The sequence below is a fragment of the Morone saxatilis genome, unplaced genomic scaffold, assembly GCF_004916995.1.
Source record: "Morone saxatilis isolate NCDOM2014 unplaced genomic scaffold, NCSU_SB_2.0 Contig3, whole genome shotgun sequence".
NCBI classification, from domain to species: domain Eukaryota; kingdom Metazoa; phylum Chordata; class Actinopteri; family Moronidae; genus Morone; species Morone saxatilis.
The window spans coordinates 11,826,558-11,846,383 of NW_023339873.1; the positions used below are offsets into that span (position 1 = coordinate 11,826,558).

The 19,826-nt window shown below is 40.5% G+C and overlaps 1 protein-coding gene across 3 annotated transcripts in view; it reads left to right on the forward strand.

The window, feature by feature from the left end:
- Positions 1 to 16,559, forward strand: part of rnf144aa (ring finger protein 144aa) — a 29,586-nt gene extending 13,027 nt beyond the window's left edge. For all 3 annotated transcript variants that reach the window (XM_035673428.1, XM_035673429.1, XM_035673430.1), the window contains 7 exons: positions 3,739 to 3,889; positions 4,868 to 4,972; positions 5,986 to 6,046; positions 7,784 to 8,000; positions 9,661 to 9,808; positions 10,174 to 10,263; positions 12,370 to 16,559. In XM_035673428.1, the coding sequence (XP_035529321.1) occupies positions 3,755 to 3,889; positions 4,868 to 4,972; positions 5,986 to 6,046; positions 7,784 to 8,000; positions 9,661 to 9,808; positions 10,174 to 10,263; positions 12,370 to 12,501 (888 nt within the window). In that variant the 5' untranslated portion in view covers positions 3,739 to 3,754 and the 3' untranslated portion in view covers positions 12,502 to 16,559. The remainder of the gene's footprint in view (positions 1 to 3,738; positions 3,890 to 4,867; positions 4,973 to 5,985; positions 6,047 to 7,783; positions 8,001 to 9,660; positions 9,809 to 10,173; positions 10,264 to 12,369) is intronic.
- The last annotated feature ends 3,267 nt before the right edge of the window (positions 16,560 to 19,826 follow it).

The following is a 19,826-nucleotide window of genomic DNA, read 5'->3' on the forward strand; positions in this document are numbered from 1 at the left end:
GGTCTTGTAAGTATCCACTAAAGGTATAACATCACAGGAATGGAGGACATTTCCGGCCCATTAGCTTTGGGGTTTGGGAGCTAAAGCTAAGTCTACTGCCTGGTTTTACTGTTGTTCCTGCATGTGTTATCCGTATGAGTGGTTTGGTATATCTTTTCTGTTTTGTGTGCCTTATTCATGTTTTTATGTAGATGTAGAAGAAGCTTAATGGATGGTATCGTGTGTGTTAATATGTATTATATATATATATATATACTGCAGCAAGAAATCCCCTTTGCTTCGAGCTCCCCAGAGAAATTCTCTTGAATTGCTCCTCCATGACCATTCCCCCTGTTACGCAATGGATTGTTGATGCATGTCTCTGTCTCTGTGTGTGTGTGTGTATGCATCTTTGTTTCTTGGATATGGAGTCATTATCGCATGAGTGCTGCTGTAGCCATTTAAGCTATGAGTGCAGCCCCCTCAGCCTGATGACTGACACATGGTGACCACTGCTCAGGATGGATGTTTGACTTCTGACTCACTTATTGATTTTTAGTCCCAACCTTTCCAGAAGTATAGTGGCGTACGTAGAGAACGAGAGGCCTGCATGCACAGTCGCACTGCTTGGAATACACTGTATGTATATGTGTTTCTCAGTGATAATGGACCATCTAGTTAATAATGCAGCAGAGGGATGGCACTGCACCACCTTTTCTCATGAAAATTCATTTTCCCTTCGTCGCTCTCCCTCCCTTTCCTCTCCTCAGGCCATCCTTACAAAACAGTTTCATTTGTCCCCATCGACCCAGTCTGTCAGCATTTGCACAGCCAACATAAAGTCTCGGAGGAGAGAAACTGGTTCAAATGTATTAAAGAGTCCTGCTCTGACAGTGTGAATTACTTTTTACCATCATGGGTTTTTGCCACAGGGCTAATGGAGTTCAGCAGCTTAGACTATGAGGCAGATAAAGAAACAGAGTAATTTCAGTCCTTCTCCAACCGCTGTCAATCAAGTTGTCAGCTATACATTTCTGAGACTCTACCGCAGAGATGTCGATGTAGTTTTTAGTGTTTAGCACCAAGTGTGTGTCACAGTTCCTTAACTGAAATTTTCAATGTTTTCCTCGTTGCCAGTGAAGTTTGTCAAGAGATAATGTACATTAAAGGACTGGTGTATAGGATTTAGTGGCATCATTCGGTGTAGTGGACGATGGCAACTTCCTCACTTCATTAAACGCGATGGCTGTGAAAAAACGCAAACAGCATTATCTAGGTTTGTGTTTGGTTTGTCCGTTCTCACCAAGAGCTATCTCCAGCAGTGGAAGGCTAACGTTAACTCTTGTTTTTCTCATATGTCTATCACTTCTTGCCTTGCCGCCAAATGTGGTTTCTTGCCTTCGGTGCAACGCTACTTCTTTATCCTGTCATGTTGGACTGAGTGCAGACCGGACGCATCAGTGACTGACTCTCGTGTGTGGTATTACAAGACAGGAAGAACCAGGGCTAGCTGGTTAGCATGCTAACTTCAGTAGCTATCTCTGCAACGCAATACGTAGATGTCTGAGACATAACATCAAAGCTGTTATTTCTTCACATTCTGTCGATTTTTACAGTTCATTTTTGAGTGTTTTAAACTAGAATATCGCTCATTTAAAGTAGATGCATACCGCATACCGTGATTTATTTATTTCTATGGTAAAGTCCTCTCTCTTTGTTTCTTGACCACCAAAGCACACATCTTCCCACACACTCCCCTGACGGTCATGTTTAAGACCTTTAGCTCCATCGTGCCATTTGAGCTTTTATTTCCATGCTTAGCACCTACATAGTAGAGATTCCTTACTGGTCAGTGTGATGGGTGGTGGCTAGATGGATAAATGCCAGGTGATTTGAGTGAGTCAGACATGAGGTTTTCTTATTTGTCCTCCTCTGTCCTACTTAAGACACGAGAGAAGACATGCAGAGGAGGAAGAATTGAGGCAATCAAATGACACATTTTCTTAGTAAAGCAGTATCTGAATGGACATGATTTACTGATAACAGGTGCACCGCTGGATTGCCTCAGAATGGGCTTGTAGCTGCTCGGTACATTCTTGTCATCTTAGGGAGTTTTTATTTACACAAATAATGTGATGAAATATTTAGCATATTGTTACTTTTTGACAAGCACTTTCCCCTGTGCTAGTTGACTTTTTTTATATTTGCATCTTACCTGATGGTGTTTTTGCTCAGTATGATTGAACTCTCCATTGGGAATAAACATGAAACAACACTGGCAGACAAAATGCGTATATTGCAGAAAGAAGACACCAGACGGGAGTCAGCAATGAGATCGTCTAAAGATATTCTAAATGAAATCATTTGCCTGTAAGGAAGAATAAATCAATGGACTCTCCTTGACTGTGCTAAGATGCATGTTACAGTTTTAAAAAAGAAAAATGCCACCTGGCTTCTGAAGCAAAACTCGACTAAACACATCCAATAAATTTGTCTAAATGACGAATAATAATAAAAAAACATTGCATTTCTGTTGCTATTTCTTCTTTGCTTGCAGTGACAAAACTGTAGTGAAGTGTGGAGATGCACGTCATTTCATCAGCTGCAGTATCCAGTCACTCACAGATTTCCAATGAAGTATTTTTCTAATAATAGACTTCCACATAGGATGCTCTCATGTATCCTCACTCCTTTGGGAATCTTCCTCTCTCCTTGCACCACTGAGCAATAAAACCCAATATTTTTTTTAAATCGAAACAAATGAGATGGAGACATTATGTCCTTCTTAATGCACAAAGGCTACAGACCATCACATGACTGCCTGGTTTAGTCTAATTTTATTGTTCACCCATAGTTGATGCAAGTTTAAAAGATTAAATGTGTTGTTAAGAGGGGCGGTGTAGAGTGATATCATATCTTAAAACCAGAACACACTGGCTGTCTCTCTTTCTCTCCACTCCCCTCCCTGGGTGGCACATGTAGACAGCACTTGAGTCCATGGAGCGATCATGTGAACTCTTCAACCCCTTTCCTCCCACTCCTCCCCTTGTATGTCTGTGAACAGGCAGCTGCACATTGAGGCAGACTGTACCATGACCAGTGGATCTCTCCACGTCTCTTCTCCTCTGTCATGCTTCTCTCCCGCCCATCCATGCCCCCCCCCCCCCCAAAAAAAAAAAAATCCTCCTTCAGCTGGTTGCTAACAACGGGGAAGAGCTTGACAGTGTTTGACGTGTGGTGCGCGGACACTTCCTGAACAGCCGAAGTGGTGCTCTTTGCTCCAGGCTACAGGGGAAGGAGAAGAGTGAGAGAGACGGCGTAAAATAACCTCTATGACTTCACAAAGAGACAAGACGCAGAGAGAGGGAAAAAAGTTTATTTCATCCCCAAGGAAAATTTCACAAGAGCTGAATGTCTGATACACAGGATCAGGAGCTTTTGAACTAAATATATACTTTTTTCTGCCAGACATGCTGAGACCTGGAATTAAAAACGAACACAACTGGACAAGGCCACTTATTTAGACAGCCGTACATTGCATTCAGCAGACGTTGTGTGTGTTTTTTTTTGTTTTTTTTTCATTCTGTGCTCGTACCGTCATGCCTATGGTGCCACAACAAATAAAGCACATCTTGGACTCTGGATGTATTATGTGATGACAGACACAAACAAAACTGAGCCATATATATATATATATATATTCTAACTTTTCTCACTTATTCTCCCCTCCCCTCTTTCTGTCTTCCTGTTTTGTTTCAGCTCGGTGGCGGTGAAGATGACCACGGCACGGTACCGTCCCACCTGGGAGCTGGCCGTGGACCCCCTGGTCTCATGTAAGCTGTGCCTTGGAGAGTTCCCTCTGGAGCAGATGACCACCATCACACAGTGCCAATGTGTCTTCTGTACACTGGTGAGCAGGACACTCTGCACACAGCGACGAGTTTCCTGCAGCTGCCAACAGAATGATGACTAAAGTAAAAAATAAATGGTCCGCAAATCAAATTTATAGAACATCAAAACATTTTATTGAGGAATATTCAAAGCAGATGCACAGAAAAAAAAGTTACCAGTACACTTCAAAGAGCAGAAGTCACCAACATTTCTGTTATATGCAGTGCAAGCATTTCAGATCTGTCCCCACATCAAAGTAAATGTGATATTCAGATAAATTTTAATTTAATAAAAGCCACACAGGATTTTTACTATATTAAAACCAGTAATGGCTTCAGGATCTATTACAAATCTCACACCCCTCTTGTGTAACACTGGACCCATGTGAAAAGACTGGGACGGAGGAAAGTCACACCCACTGGCTGTCAGATCTTAACCAATATAGTCCAGAGATTAGAAAACAATGCCCAAGAATGACCACTAAAAATAGAAGCTACTTCCTAGAACACAGTCTGGGTGGCGGCCGCTTCAATTAGTACAGCGTATTCCACAGAGGTCAACCACAATGTAAACACAGAATCTCAAGCCTAAGCTACTTTTCTATCACCTATTTAATATCTTTTTTATATTTTGCTCACTATTAAATTGACAGCTCCTGAGGGGGAATATCTTACTCTTTAACTGTTAAATGCTCCATTTTCTTCACCAGCTAGCTGCTAATAGTGTTTGCCATTTGGTGTCGGGTATATAGTGGGTGTATTTTAGCCTTTAGCCTGTTAGTATAAACGTATGAAGCAATTTTATTTTTAAACTCTTTAACAAATACTGTCACTCCTTCCTCTTTTCCTGATGCAACACGCCAAGATAACTATCATTGTGTGTTCTTCTGATGCATGGTCTGTTTGTTTTTCTTCTTTTCATCTAACTGACTGGTTATTGAACTGGGTCAATGTTGTATTTATCTGTCTATCGGTCTGTCTTTTTTTCTCTCACTCAGTGCCTGAAGCAGTATGTGGAACTCCTGATTAAAGAAGGCCTTGAAACTGCAATTAGCTGTCCAGACTCTGCCTGTCCCAAAAGAGGACACTTGCAGGAAAATGAGGTATTGATGAAAAGAAATGTGAACTTTGATTGTCATTAGATGAATTTGTCTTTTATGTGGTGACTGGGTCCCTTGCTACTCTGCACACACAGGAACATGTCTAATAATGTCCAAAACATCTCAGCTCTGGATTGGACTGAGACTGGATCACTGTAGCAATTTCCAGAAACTTCGTCACTTTTTGTTTACACACAGTGCTGTACAGAATTTTGCATTGAACTTACACAAGCTCCTGTATGTACATGCATATCTAGCATGTGTATTACCAGTTGTATTACATGTGCTTGAAATGGAAAAAAAACAGAAATTACAGTGATGTCCTCAGATTTTTACCTCCTACCATGCTATTCTTTTTTTGGTAAAAATTAACATGTCTGCAGTTAGTTTAACACCCTCAGAGCTCTAGCTTTACTCAAGATGAGTTCACCTGCCAGTGTGTTTATTCCATTACACTGAGCATGGCTGTCTTCCTATCAGAGGTCAATCTGAGGGTAAGGCGCTCCACATCCTCTGGGCAGTTTGGTTGATGGACTCACTCACTCTCTCACTTGGTCTCGGAGGCCTGTGGGCATGGCACGGTTCAGCACACCACGGCCTTATGTTTCTAATCAATCAGTGTCACAGGCCCTTAATGGAACCCCAGCTACTCCTGCCAGTCAGGCAGAGCATGCCTCATCCCTGTCTGCTCTGACAGCAATGCCTTCATCTTGTAATTGACTGCTCTTTTACAAAGCCTGAATCCTCATTTCATTGCCCAATAAATGAGTACATTTAACCTTGACTGGCCCTGTGTATGCACTCTGAATACATCCTGGCAATTGGATTCTCTTTTTCTATCTGGCCTTGTTGGTAAGCAAGTGGCGAGTTCTGATCTTGTATAAATTTGAATTTGACATTGTTCTGAAAATGAAATTCACACACTGAAAGTGTAATTGCTCCTTGCAACTCCTGTCTATAAATATGCACAATGACCTGCTTATTTCCCTCCCACTTCTCTCCTCCTCTCCCTGTAGATTGAGTGCATGGTGGCCACGGATATGATGCAGAGATACAAGAAGCTTCAGTTTGAAAGAGGTGAGTCAATGCAAACAGCAGCCGCAGCACGTCAGTGTTATTTCTCAGTGGGTGATGTGTGGGCACTGACTGTGTCACAGACACACGTGGACCCTCCTGTCCTCCAGGGATACTGTCTTTTACTGTGACAAACAAAAGGATGACGACCGTCCTGTCTTGCGAGTGTAGACGAACTGCTGCTCACTCTGTCTGGAATCAATCATTCACCCCCTGTGGACATTTTTGCTGTTGAATTACTCCATGGGGTATCTGCAGAAAGCAGATAGAAAAGGTTTGAACAATGCTTGTTTGCTCTGTAAATTTCAATCTTCAACACTGACGGGTGTCTTCAGGTTTTCTGTTTTCCAGTCTGTATCGAACACTGTTCCAAATTTGACTTTTGACACCACACATTTCAGATTCAGTACCATTCATGAACTGCAAATAATCATGCAGGCAAGGAATATTCTTGTGACAGGTGCTCAGGCCTAACATTTGTCTGATTTGTACTGTAGTATTCTGACTCAACCCTGTCATCCTCATCAAAGTGTAATACCAGCTCCCATCAAATATGCATGAAAGGGAAAGCCTCCCAGACCCTGTTTAAAGAGATTCTAATTGGATTGGTTCAGCTCTAGACTCGTAAACTGTCTGACTGACTCTGATGGAAGCAGGTCTCTTAGTATAGCAAGATATTTTAGTTAAATCCTTTTTATCTCTGCTTCAGTGTGCAGTTTGCATTTTACACTGTTTGGAGAATAAATGTTAACCTACTAATAAAAGGCTTGGATATCAGTGCTGGAAAGATGATAGCAGGTTTGTGTCGCTTCGCTCCATGCTGTCAATGTAGACATGCTAATCAGTAATATTAGAGTTCCCTCGCTACAAGAGAACTACTGTTTGATGGTACTCACCCTGCAGATTCTCCACCTACACAACGGCACAAACTGTACACAGAACATGCAGATCTCACATGCACGAATAAATATATGAATGCAAAAGCAAAAACATGTATAGGAAGACAGGGGGGGTCCCTGTAAATGAATAAAAATCCTCAGAATGGCTCAGAATTAGCTGTTGATGCCGCCTGGATAAGGGCAGTCACCCGTCTCATCAATGTCCCAATCCAGTCAGGCAGAACAGTTGCTGTAACCGTTCCATATTTCTATGGCTGAGCCAAGAGTGCATGTGGAATGTGTGCTCCGAGTTCTTGGCAGAGAGGCAAGAGGAAGGACGAAAAGGATATAAGGGCAAGTGCATCTCAGTATGAACTTAGAACCAAACTGGCGAAACACACAAAAACTGGTCTCTAACCACCGGAAAAAGTAATCACACATATTAAAACTGAGTTTGGAGAAGTCATGGGAATTAGTTAGTTAGTTAAATATTGATACAGATAAGGTAATGATTGTATGGAAGCAATTTTCCAACCTAAGCCTTTTACCAATTTGTAAGGTTGTAAGTTGATTATCCCTTCCTTAAAATGTCTTCCCTAAAGTTACAAAAGATATATTTTCTTACTTACTAGTGGTGGTATCAAGCAATGCACATTGTTCCGGTTTTATGTGCTGAGATTTGGAGAAACATCAGCTACCACCTGAATACTAGAGCTGTAATTTTTGAGCTTTGAAAAAACATTACTATGACTGCAAGAAAAAAAACCTGTCTCAATAAAAAAAGATTTATTTTTGATTTGGGTTAACTAACCCTGTAAGACAGCTATTGTTCATGACGCTGGCACTTCTTTTGTTCCATTAGAGGTGCTGCTGGACCCATGCCGGACATGGTGCCCTTCCTCGACCTGCCAGGCCGTGTGCCAACTAAAGGAAGCAGATTCTCCAGCGCTGCCACAGCTGGTTCAGTGCGCCGTCTGTGCCCTCGAGTTCTGCTCGGCCTGCAAGGCCAACTGGCACCCCGGGCAGGCCTGCCAGGAGAACAACCTGCCCATTACCTCCTTCCTACCAGGAGAAAACAGGTACTGCCTTTTGTGTGTTCATCCCTTTACAATCGAATGTACCATTTCATGTGAAATTCTTGTATTCTCAATTTCTCAATCAGATGTTAGAATGTTTTTGTCTTGTCTCTATATTTTGACCTCTACGTACATAATTTAATAAATACATTCATATATGCTACTCTTCTGGTGATCCATTAAGGCTAAAATGCCAAAATTCTCTGGATTTAGCTTCTCAAATGTGAATATGTTGCTGGTTTTCTTGGTCCTTTATGATATTGAACTAAATATCTTGGGGTTTTGGACTCTTGATCGCAATTTGAATATGTCAACTTGGACTTTCAGGAATTGTAATGGGCATTTTCTACTTTTTTTCTGGCATTTTATCTACCATAATCAAGAAAATTGATCAGAATAAATAAGGTGCAGCCCTAGTAACTACTGGATACAAAACGTAATAAAAATAACCTTTGAAATTGGTCAAAAATTGTAGATATACATTTATTTATTAAGTGATTATAAGCCTACTTAAAATATGTATTTTTTTTAAACTAAAATATTAATGATATTTTTAACAAGTAAATCAATTGATGACTTTATTTTTATTACATCATCAATTAAAAGTGTTACACACCAGAAATATCCAGTACAATAATAATTTACATTGTCTGAATGCTTTTACTACTTCTTCAACCTTCAAAAATATATTTTATTGCATTCTAACATGCTCTGACAGTATCAACCACTATAAAGGAAATCTCTGGAAATATGAGTGCCAGAGTAGCAATCCACACATCATGTTCAGCTCATCTGACTGCAGTTTAGATCCACTTGTCAATATACAGCAGGATTCATTCAGTGCGACTGACAGCCAGTCTGGCTGGCTGTTTTGCAGCCACTGCTCAGTTGAGCATCAGCCAGAGCAGTCTGGTATGGTTGTACTCTTCATTTTAAGGATACAGGATCCTTCTGTGAGGGCAGAATAGGGCTGCCCGGAGACATGTGCAGCTGACCCCTTTCTTTGTGATATCCTCTTACTCTGGAAATGTCATTAGCTCTGCGGAGACTTCTTCTATCTGCACAGGTTCAGGACCGAGCTCAGAGGCCACAGTGGAGGGAGGAAGAGAGGATTAACAGGTCGACTCTTAGTCGTAAAAGAGCCTCTGTGTTTGAACTACACTTGTTCACTGGAAAGATGTCTCTATAAGCTGAATTCTTATTCTTCTTTACACCCTAAACTATTTATTATTACTTTGAGGAGGAGGATGACAGGAGAAACTATGAGCCTCCACTTTAGAATGCCCCCTCCACTAAAAATGAATGGGCTTGTTTGCTGTCCTAGAGGACAATGCCCAGAATGAAGACTACCTGCACGCCTCCAGATTTCAGCAGTCAGCAATTTGCTGAAACAGGAGAAATTGATACAGAGAAATTGATACAGACAAACTGACACCGACAGGAGGGAAGAATGAAGAGTGTGGGAGGGAGTTCAATGCCAGTTAGTAACTGATGGTTTTTAGAAGAGAAGCTAACCACTGTCTCACACAATCCCGCTACGCCAGAGATTGTAAATATTGATTGCTGCATTAAAGCAATCTCATCACTGGCACTTTTTGTAAAGTGAATGTTGAGTGACTTTGGATTTTATGTCATGTTTGACTTCTGTCTGTCTTTTACATAGCTCTTTCTATAAGAACGAGGAGGATGACGCACCAATCAAGCGCTGTCCTAAATGTAAAGTTTACATCGAGAGGGACGAGGGCTGTGCGCAGATGATGTGCAAAAACTGCAAACATGCCTTCTGCTGGTACTGTCTGGAGTCCCTGGATGTGAGTTGGGTCTTCATAATTTATTTATTCCTTAATTCTTTTTTTTATCAGTTTATCAACTTTTTAATATTGTAATGTAATGTTTGCACACTGTGATAATCCTGGGTGTAGACATCATTTGTCTCCCTGCAACAGCAATAGCTTTCATTATCAGGAAATTGTTGCTTAACCTTGCTCTTGACAAGAAAGGAATGAGATGTATTTGTTTTTGTTTTATGAGCTGTGGTGTCTTATGTAACCTTAATTGTGCGTGCGACTGCGCCACACAGGTCATTTAAAATCAATTTTCTCCAAACAGCTGCCTGTGTCTTTCAGACTGCTAATGGTCAATCTTTATCTGTATTGTGTGTGTGTTTGTGTGACAGGATGACTTTCTCCTGATCCACTATGACAAAGGGCCCTGCCGAAACAAACTGGGCCACTCCAGGGCGTCTGTTATCTGGCACAGAACACAGGTGAGAAACCTACCATCCCTCACACTGACTCAGGGCTCCCCCCTATAACCACACTGCAGCATGTGGCCATACACGTGCTCTTTCTCCCTCTCTCTCTTTGTAGCTTACACACTCAAATTCAGTGACAGGTTTGTATTATCTTGACAGCCCAATAGGAAAAGCACAGCTTGATTCTCGTGCATCGACGAGTGTCTGGTGGTCAGCATCCTGCTTTTTTTTTTTTTTTTTTTTTTTTTAAGGATACCTTTCACTTAAAAAAAAAATATCAAGGTTCTTACATAACTAAGGTCCATAGGTAACCAAATGAAATGACGGATTACATATAAAGGATTTGGTACGACATGTAATTTCCCACATGTGAAATGGCGGATTACACATGAAGGATTACACATGACATGAAATTTCCCACATGTGACAATACCTTTTAAGTCTATGACGGTGTGCGGTGTTGTCCAGGTCCCAGATTTCTCCCCAGTATCTTAGCCAAATAATCTATTCATGGGGTGGTACGTCCCCTTGTCCAACATACTTGTTATTTTGTCAACATTAGCATACACGCTGGCATCTGTTGCCCAGTGGGGCAGGCTGAGTCATATGATTACAGTTCAGCTGGTGGAAGCCAGCTATAGCTTCTCTGCTCTGTGTGCCTTTGTCTCTCTCTTGCTTTTCTCATTTCACCCCCTCGTTCCATCACATCTTAAAAAGCCTCCCTCTCACTCCCTCATAAATACAAGATGTACCAGGGCAAACCTATCCTGCATTAAAGCATCTTCTCTCCCTGTCTGCGTGTGACGACATTGGGTCTGTTTCCACGAGAGTCATACCATCAGTTAGAAGGAAGGTCATGTCCTAAACGTGTAGGCATCACCAGGGTCTGTTAATCAGAGCACATTGTGCACAAAAACCCGTTTCCAGCCTGTAATACTGGCTGTAATCATAATATCTGTTCTTAAAGAACAGGCACAAACCTGTTTGCATGTGATATCCTGTCTTTTTGCCCTCAAAACGTGAGGAAAAGCATTGTGCCATGATAAGTCACTGTTGCATGTGACTGGGTGTTATGTATTCCATTTTGTGGCATTGAACTTGCTGGTGTCTGGCTCCCCCATGTGGTGAATCTACTAACTTACCATGATTATAACAGGAAAGAGAAGATCAAATGAAAACTTTTCTAACTCAGTTTTACCTTCATAATGCCAGCATATTTATTTAAATCCATGATTATTTGGGATACATTAATGTTGAGAAAATCATATATTCACTGACAAAAATGACCAATTGCCATCAACAGCTCTCCTGTTGTTGATGCTGGGACAGATGACCAGTAAAGCTTCTTGCAAGACAGTCTCTGTGTTAGTTGATTTGACAATTTAACATTTCAAATTGACACAAGATCTGGGAGATCCCTAGCAACACTCTCACTCCATAACTGCAACCAGATTTCAAGTTCCAAGTAAACAAACAATACATCTGTAGACATTTGTGAAATCTTGCCAAGATCATTTGTGGTAGTTGCCAGCATCTTGTACACCACCTCAAACATGGCTGTCACAGCTAAGTTTAATGTCCCAGTCAGTTTATTTGTCAGGCTTTGTGCAAGGCAATATTTTGTTCTGTGATTTACTTAGCTTTTTCAAATTGGTGCTGATATACTCCATTGCACTAGATCATGTGGGATCATCTGTGTTCTCTCTCACAATGATTGTTACCTGTCCATGCAGCATGAATGAAAAATTAATTTATACGTTATTTACTTTTAAATAAAATATGCCTTATATTGCCAAGTTACTGGGAAAACAAAGCTTTCTGAAGCATTTTGAAACAACTGTGCTGAAACAGGTTTGTTGTTTTGAGGCCATCTGCAGGCCAACATGTGCTATTGCAGTTGATTGGAAGGATCCAAGGCTTGTGTCCGTGAAACCATGAGATTAAGAACTAAATTACCACTGTCCTCTTTTTCATATATTTATTTTATTTGGTTCAGTACAAGTTGTACAAAAGTAAATAAATATAATAAATAAATAAAAGTTATTTAAAAATTGTGGAAGAGGTGCAAGTAACCCTACCTGCTGAAGTAAGCCACATTTTGCTAATGCCTCCTTGCAGGTTGTGGGGATCTTCGCTGGCTTCGGGCTGCTCCTGCTGGTTGCCTCCCCCTTCCTCCTTCTGGCCACTCCCATCGTCCTCTGCTGCAAGTGCAAGTGCAGCAAAGGCGATGACGACCCATTGCCAACCTAAACACGCCATCACAGCTGGAGCGGAGAGCCGCTTCAAGGATAGGCCATCTTTTTTTCCTTTTCACCCTTTTTAGGTTCTCTTTCTCCCACCAGCTTTGAGCGCTTCATATTTTTTGGGCTGAGCCTGCACTAGCCCCGGCCGCTTCGGGATCCATTGCTCTGCATGAGAGAGGCGTGGTAGGAGAAAGCGACCCAGGAGGTGCAGGGTCAAAGGTCAGAGGACGTCAGACTTTGTCGATGGACCGTTGTGTCCGTGTGTGCGACGTTGGTGGTTTGGGAACGTGGAGGGAGCCTGGGCCACGTCAAGTGGTCTTCAGTCATGTGGTGTGGTCGTTTGGCGGGTCATTACAAACAAAGAAAAAATCCGAGTTAAGAAATGCTTTTCTCTTGTATGGACAATATCATGCAGGAGCCACCTTAGAGAAAAACTTTTACTTTATCGCTCTGTTTTGTCGGTTTGTCGTACGCAACAAAAGCTTTTTCCCCCCACCACCACACTCAATGTAGCTCTACAGATTCAGTCCGTAGCATTAGAGTTACACCACGCATGTTTGGTGTTCACTCGATTTGCACACTGAACGTGATTTCCATGTCATGTTCACGACTGAGGTAGAGACGGGAGGCTGTTGTGACTCTCAACTCAATGTACAGCACGTCCTCTTGATGATGTCAATGTTTTATAACCTGTTGCTTTTAATAGAACTGTGCTCAAAGTAGTGTCTATGTGTTGTACTTTTGAGTGTTTTCCAAACTGTAAGGTACACTTATTAAAGGGGATTGCCACTCAAATCTCAAACTACGCTTATTTTCTGTGCTCAAGTGACAATGAAGTTTTATTCAGCTTTTAGCTTATGTTTTATACACAGATGTTCTTTTTTTTTCATTGTTACATCTCTCTAACTCATTCTCTTTGACACACATACAGACATTATATATTGGAGTCATCTTTGTGAGAGAGAGAAAGAGAGAGAGAGAGAGAGAGAGATTCTGTAAGATGTTACAGATTTTAAGATAGATCCAGAAATTTCCCAAATTGAGTGGTACTCCCCTTTAAGTTCAGCGTTAATGTAAAGTCTATCCGAGGACTTTGTATCCACATCTTGTGGAATCATTTTAATACTACGCTAAAAGAGATGTCACTCCTGTAATTCTCAATCCCCAGGTGGTGGTGTAGCCAAATAGAAATGAATAGCCTTAAATTGAGAATAGCCAAAATCAGTCATTTCCCCCTTTGCATTAAAGAGTTAAAAGTTGAATCCAAATAATCCCAGGGAAAGCATGTTTAACAGCATTTGAAAACATTACAGTCAGTGAAGCCCTTTATATTCAGATGATTCTATGATGTCATCCATATGCCACGCTGTTAATAGCCATACTGTAAAAAAAACAACAAAAAAACAACTGTCCTAAACTGATGTTCTGTGTGACCTGCGGCTTGTATTGCCTAAGCCTTTTGGAGCAGGAGAGCTGATCGGCGTCCACCCAACCATCATCACAAACGATCTGAAACTCAGTCGGATCAGATCTCCCGCTCTTTGAGACTTAACGAATACCCGCTGGCCCAAATTGCAAACTTGCATACGTTAGTGGTCCGAGTGTCGATGTTTTGTTTTGTTGGTAGTTAGACCTCCAACAACAAGCAGCTATTCCTTGCAGGGACATCAGAAAAAGCCTCTAGAGTCAATATAAAAGAATGTTCCACTTTCTGGGCACATAATTACGAAGCTGCTCTCTACTATATCACTTTATCTATGCAAGTTTGTACATTACCATTATTAAAAGGCTATCGATTGGTCAGAATCAACTGTGTGTCATGGGTAGGTTCATATAGTGAAAGCTGCAGAATGTCACCATACATGTGCATATCATGGTTTTTATTTAATCAGGGAATTATTGAGAAACTATCATACGTTACTTCATTTTATGTTCATCATTTATATTGTTATAAATCTGTCTTTTAGCTATATTTAAAGTTTGTGAGCTTGAAACCAGGACAGAATTTGGCCATTGTTCATTTGATAATGTCTTAATTTTTGGGGAAATCTCAAGTTTCTTTTCAAACTTCACAAAAACTGTTTATGTTAAGTTAATACAGGACAAAAGGTGAAACCATTTAGTTTTAGTTCATCTACCTGTGTTAGGTCTGTTCCCTTGCATAGCCATTCTAATGTTTTGAATAAGCCATTTACCACTGCTTACTTTCACCTCCCTTCTGGTGTAATGTATCAGTGTTAATGTAGCATTTCAAGTGTGGCTACTGTTACCAAAAAAGGTTCATCAATACTTAACAACAGTAGCTAATATAAGCTAAACAGTAGCTAATCATCCACAACTCATTCCCTCATAAATTTAGCTCTGATACTCAGTATGATCATTCTTATTATTAGTAGCCTTAAGTTTAGAGTACCTTACCTGTAGCCTGTGTTGCTTTCACTGACCTCATCTACTGTATGAGCATGATAATTTGATACCACAGCTAGTCCAATTTCTACCTTTTTGGAGTTTGGTGCTTTCCCCAAAAATAGTTCAATTCCACAAGCTTTTGTTGTTTTTATGACAATCGTGCCAAGTAGATTTCCTAGAAGGGATAAGGAAACAGAGCTGTCTACTGTATGTGCATTTTGACCATGTATTTGTAATGTATTAACAGTTTTCACAGGTTTGGAGAATATTTTAATGTTTCTTTATGTAAACGCTGCACTGTATATGGGTTTTATTGTTTTATTTCTTGATATGATCTGTGACAAGTGTGTGGTATGTTGCCTGCTGTGTTTAATGGAGGAGTTTAGCAGCTGAAATCAACATCAACTCAATAGTAAATACATACGACATTGCATCTATACTTTTTAAGGGGTTTAAAAATTTTATGTATTAGGGCTCTGATATCACCAGGATAAAAAATAAATTTTAGATGGGGCCAAATAATAATTTAAACACAGAAATATCACTGTCATTAAAGCCTTGGCTGGCATACATTAACTGAAGTCGAACAAAATCATGGCCACCTCCATTTTATTAATTTTTTTAAACTTATGTTTGCTGGCACCACTGAACAGGTAGTACTGTATTATGCAACAAACATAAAAGGGCCAAACAGCGAACATTACAGTCACTGCGTTACTGTTTTCTACACCAGGACCAGAAGAGGCTTGTCAGGGCTCGATATAAAGGCATACTATAAAACCACTTCAGCAGATGAAACATCAGCACAGGCGTTGGAATAGGACAGTTTGACCGAGTAAAAGGCCTTGCTTCTAAGATTTGGACCTTGAACGGGAAGCAAGGTAACGTTTATTTTACAAAGGCTCAAGATCTACTTTGCAACTATCCTAAAGATCAAGTTTGGTTACGAGCAGCAATTTATATTTTATAATCTGTTGTGTCAAGAGATGAAGCTGCATGATTTTTCTCTGACTTCTACATGTTAAATATTACAATATTGTAGCCTCTAAAGATCTTTGGAATGGTAGCGTTGTCACTCTATCACCCAGCTGTCTGCTTTTTTTTTTTTTTAGTTTGTTTTTTTATATGTTTTGATGTTCAGCCATATGATATATAGCGTTGGTTCGCCTTCCTCAATTCAGCAGGTTGGCTTCATGTATTTCTTATGTTTTTGTTGATTTATTTTTATATACACCTGTTACATCATAGTTTGTTGTATTCGCATTACTTGTTTTCGGAGCAGAATTGTTCAGGCATGATTGGTCAGTTAAATTTCAGTCACCTCAGTAAGTGGATTATTGTCAGAGGAAATGCTGTCTGTACACACGACTTCTGTATTTAGAGATGGTAAAGAATGTCTCTAGTTTAGTCAGTAATTGAAAGTTAATTGACCTGGTTCATACAAAGATATCAGCATTGTAAAATGGCATATTTGGATCAGTTCTGTACAACTTAGACTCTGCATCTCAGTATATCTACAGTTCCACTAACACTGTGACACCGGGTATTAAAGGTTGTTGTTTTTTTGTGAACCTGCTCTTGTCATTTATTCACACCCAATGTACTGAAATATTACAATTTTGCATTTCAAACATACCATTAAAGTCCTGTGGCCGATTTGGTTGTGAAATGGCTCCCTCTGGTGTTGAAAGTGTATAGCTCTCCTTTCCGTGAACAGGGAATCTATAGTACAAGAATATGTCCATCAGCAACCATCAATCAGTTAAACAAGAGACGATTTCTGTATCAGTCTGCAAAAGATAAGATATGGAAAAATAATATATATATATATATAATTTATGAGTTATCTAAACTTCATGCTACAAGGATTACAAAAATATTTTTTCTTGTGTTAACCATTACATGGAGATAAATAAACCATAAACAGGCAAGCGCAACAATGTACCATCACAAGATTAAAAATGAAATACTGTTGATGTCACAGTCACAGTCACAAGAATATGTGACTTTAATCCTTGTTCTCACCTTCCTACATGGCCAGATTAATAGCTTGAGACACACTAACTTTTTCTAATGTCGGTTTTTGATGCTCAGGAGGCGTATGCATCATTTTATTCTCTTCACAATGACCTATTGTAGAAAATGTTCACATCCTCTTTCTAGCCTTTGTTCTACTTGCGTCAAGCAGCTTTCCTTCATATTCATGGCAGCTCTGTCTGTTCTGTTGCAGCTCTGTCTGTTCATCAGACATGTCGGCCTTTTGTTAAGGTCTGCCAAAGAACAGGTTGTTCTCTCCCTCTCTCTGCCTTTGTGTCTACTTCCTGCCAGATGCTGGATTGGGAGCATTAACAAGACAACCCTGAAAATGAAAGTGCAAACGCTCGGTGATATATCATCCCTCACCAGCTGTTCTCTGTTTGGAAGTCTCTCCACCAATCATTGGGCAGGACCACAGGAAGTTACCATCTGTGGGCATCATGGTGACAGAGTTTGTTGATGGGCGTTGAAGCTGATGTGTTATCTGGAGCAAATGGAGTGTGATACAGGGAGAGAGGATGCGAGGGGAGGCTGGGGGGAGGCGAGGGGGGGTAGGAGGTGTGGGGACGGAAATGGAGAGATGGACAGAGAGACACAGGGAGTGTATCACCTGGAGGACAAAGCGCTGCACCTCCGAGAAACAGGAAACAGAGAGCCAAGCTCCAGAGCTGAGAGGGGGATGGATGAAAAGAGAAGAGACAAGGCCTTTGCACCTGCTCTGTATAGAACACAAGGTTCTGCTATCACACGTGTGCTGGCTGCAAGCCGATCAGGCTGCACTGCTCCGGCTTTACCTTCCAACACCTTGCTGCCAAGTCCTCCTCCTGCTCCCCATCAGCATCCTCTCCTCTGCTGCTCTGCACGTACAAACCAACCAACAATCTCTTACCCTTTTAGCCCTGTTACTATAGCATCAATGCAGGAGACTATAGGAAAACTTACTTAACTACTTAACAGGCAGAATGCATGGTAGAGCTGACCAAGTAGTGCTATGCATTGGGATGTCTGCTCATCTCTTCCATGCAGCATAAAATATCTTGACACAGTGTCGGTGGTTCCCAACCCTTTCTTGATTGTGATACCATAATATGAAGCAACATTTACGTACTTGTGAACCCTCTTCACAGGGTGCATGACTCCAAACTGTGTTAGTTAAATCAAAACAGATTTCTCCTTATTATACTGTTTTTTGTACTAAGTAAGAAGAGATAAAACTATGTAGCATTTCACCAAAGACAAATACTAAATTCAAAAATATGTTTTTCTTCTTGTTCCAACAGTTGGATATTTGACACTGTACAGAGTGATGTATGTGCAGAATTTGACACTCGAAAGGATGTTTTCAGATTCATCTGATGAAAGCAGAAAGTTTCTCTGTGCTCATTGAAAATCAGATTTTTTAGGGCCATGGCCTACCAGCAGGATTTGTGATATCACAAATATTTTGGAAGTCAGCGCTGGTCCAATTTGCAATTTATAGAAGTGTGATGCAGAAACTTGAAGCCACCATTGCACATACACTAAGAATGGACTTTACAGTGAAGTAGAAGACATCTTGTGTCCAGCAGGAAATCTTAAGAAATGAACTAAATTTGCATATTCATAGAGTCTGGAACGTTTAATGAGGTAGAAGAAGTAAAGTAGTCTTTTTAGGATTTGAATGTGGAAACTATACTTTCTTTTGCAGAACACACATTATTGTTCTAAGCAGACTATTGACTATGTCTTAATACATGTCTTGAGGAGATATTTAAATAAAGGTCTGAAAAATAAAAATAACATTGGGTAGCGGAGTTTAGATTATTTTTTTTTATTCCCTACCAGTAATCATCTCACATATCCTTAAAATAATGTCATGACCCTTTGTCTCAGCCCCCAGGTTGGGGACCACTGGTAAGACCCAAAAGTGACATTTGATAGAGCCAAAAAAATCTTACCTCCTTGAAGCCATTCAGCACTCTGCACAGGAAACACACATTTAAAAACACATAGAGTTAAATCTACCGATGTTGTATGAAGTGTTTGTTTTACACTAGTATCCGTAAGTTAGTGATAATATCTTAGCCTTGAAAAGGGAAAAAAATAAGGCTCATTATCTGCAACGTGCAGTCTAAGAATATCATTGGATGAATGTTTTTGCTTCATTTTACTTAAAATAGCTTATTAATCTGATCCCTGATGATCCTTCCATGACCAGAATTCAGTAGGGAGAAATCTTAGTACCTACAGGAATTCTGAATTCCCATGTGCACTATGGTGTAGCATAAGGTCATTAAGCAGTTATGTTGTAAGTAATATTATGATTTACTTGATGTTAATGGTAAATCTGCTTGCCAGAAGAGGGAACTAGAGTGCTGTAAAAACAGCACAGTGTGTTTGTCAATAATGACACACACACTGACTTTTGATACATCAAATACTGAAAGGGGAGAAATGTTGAGATGCAGATCCATTTCAAGCATTCTGCAATTTGATTCCACTTCTGCACATTTTTGAAGGCTGCCCCAAAATGTCAAAGGAGCTAGGATCACACAGATCAGGGATTCATCCTGTATTTGTTTGCTCAACTGTCACTGAGGGCAGTGCAGTATACAGCGATATACAACCATATACTGTTTTCTGTTCCACTGAGCATTGATGCTTATTCTAGAGGATCTTTCCTCAGTCCTGACATGTCACGCTGACGGGCAGCGTTTGCCCCTGCCGAGGAAAGAATCGAGTAAACACACGTTGACATCAAAAGCTAAGAGTTCCCTGCCAGCTCTCGATAGGGGTTAAGGGTTAATAATAGACGTGCATTTGCTCATACTTGAACACACAGCACAGACACAACTCTAATTGTGACCAGGGGCCATTGTACATCAGCCGGTGACTGACATAAGATGA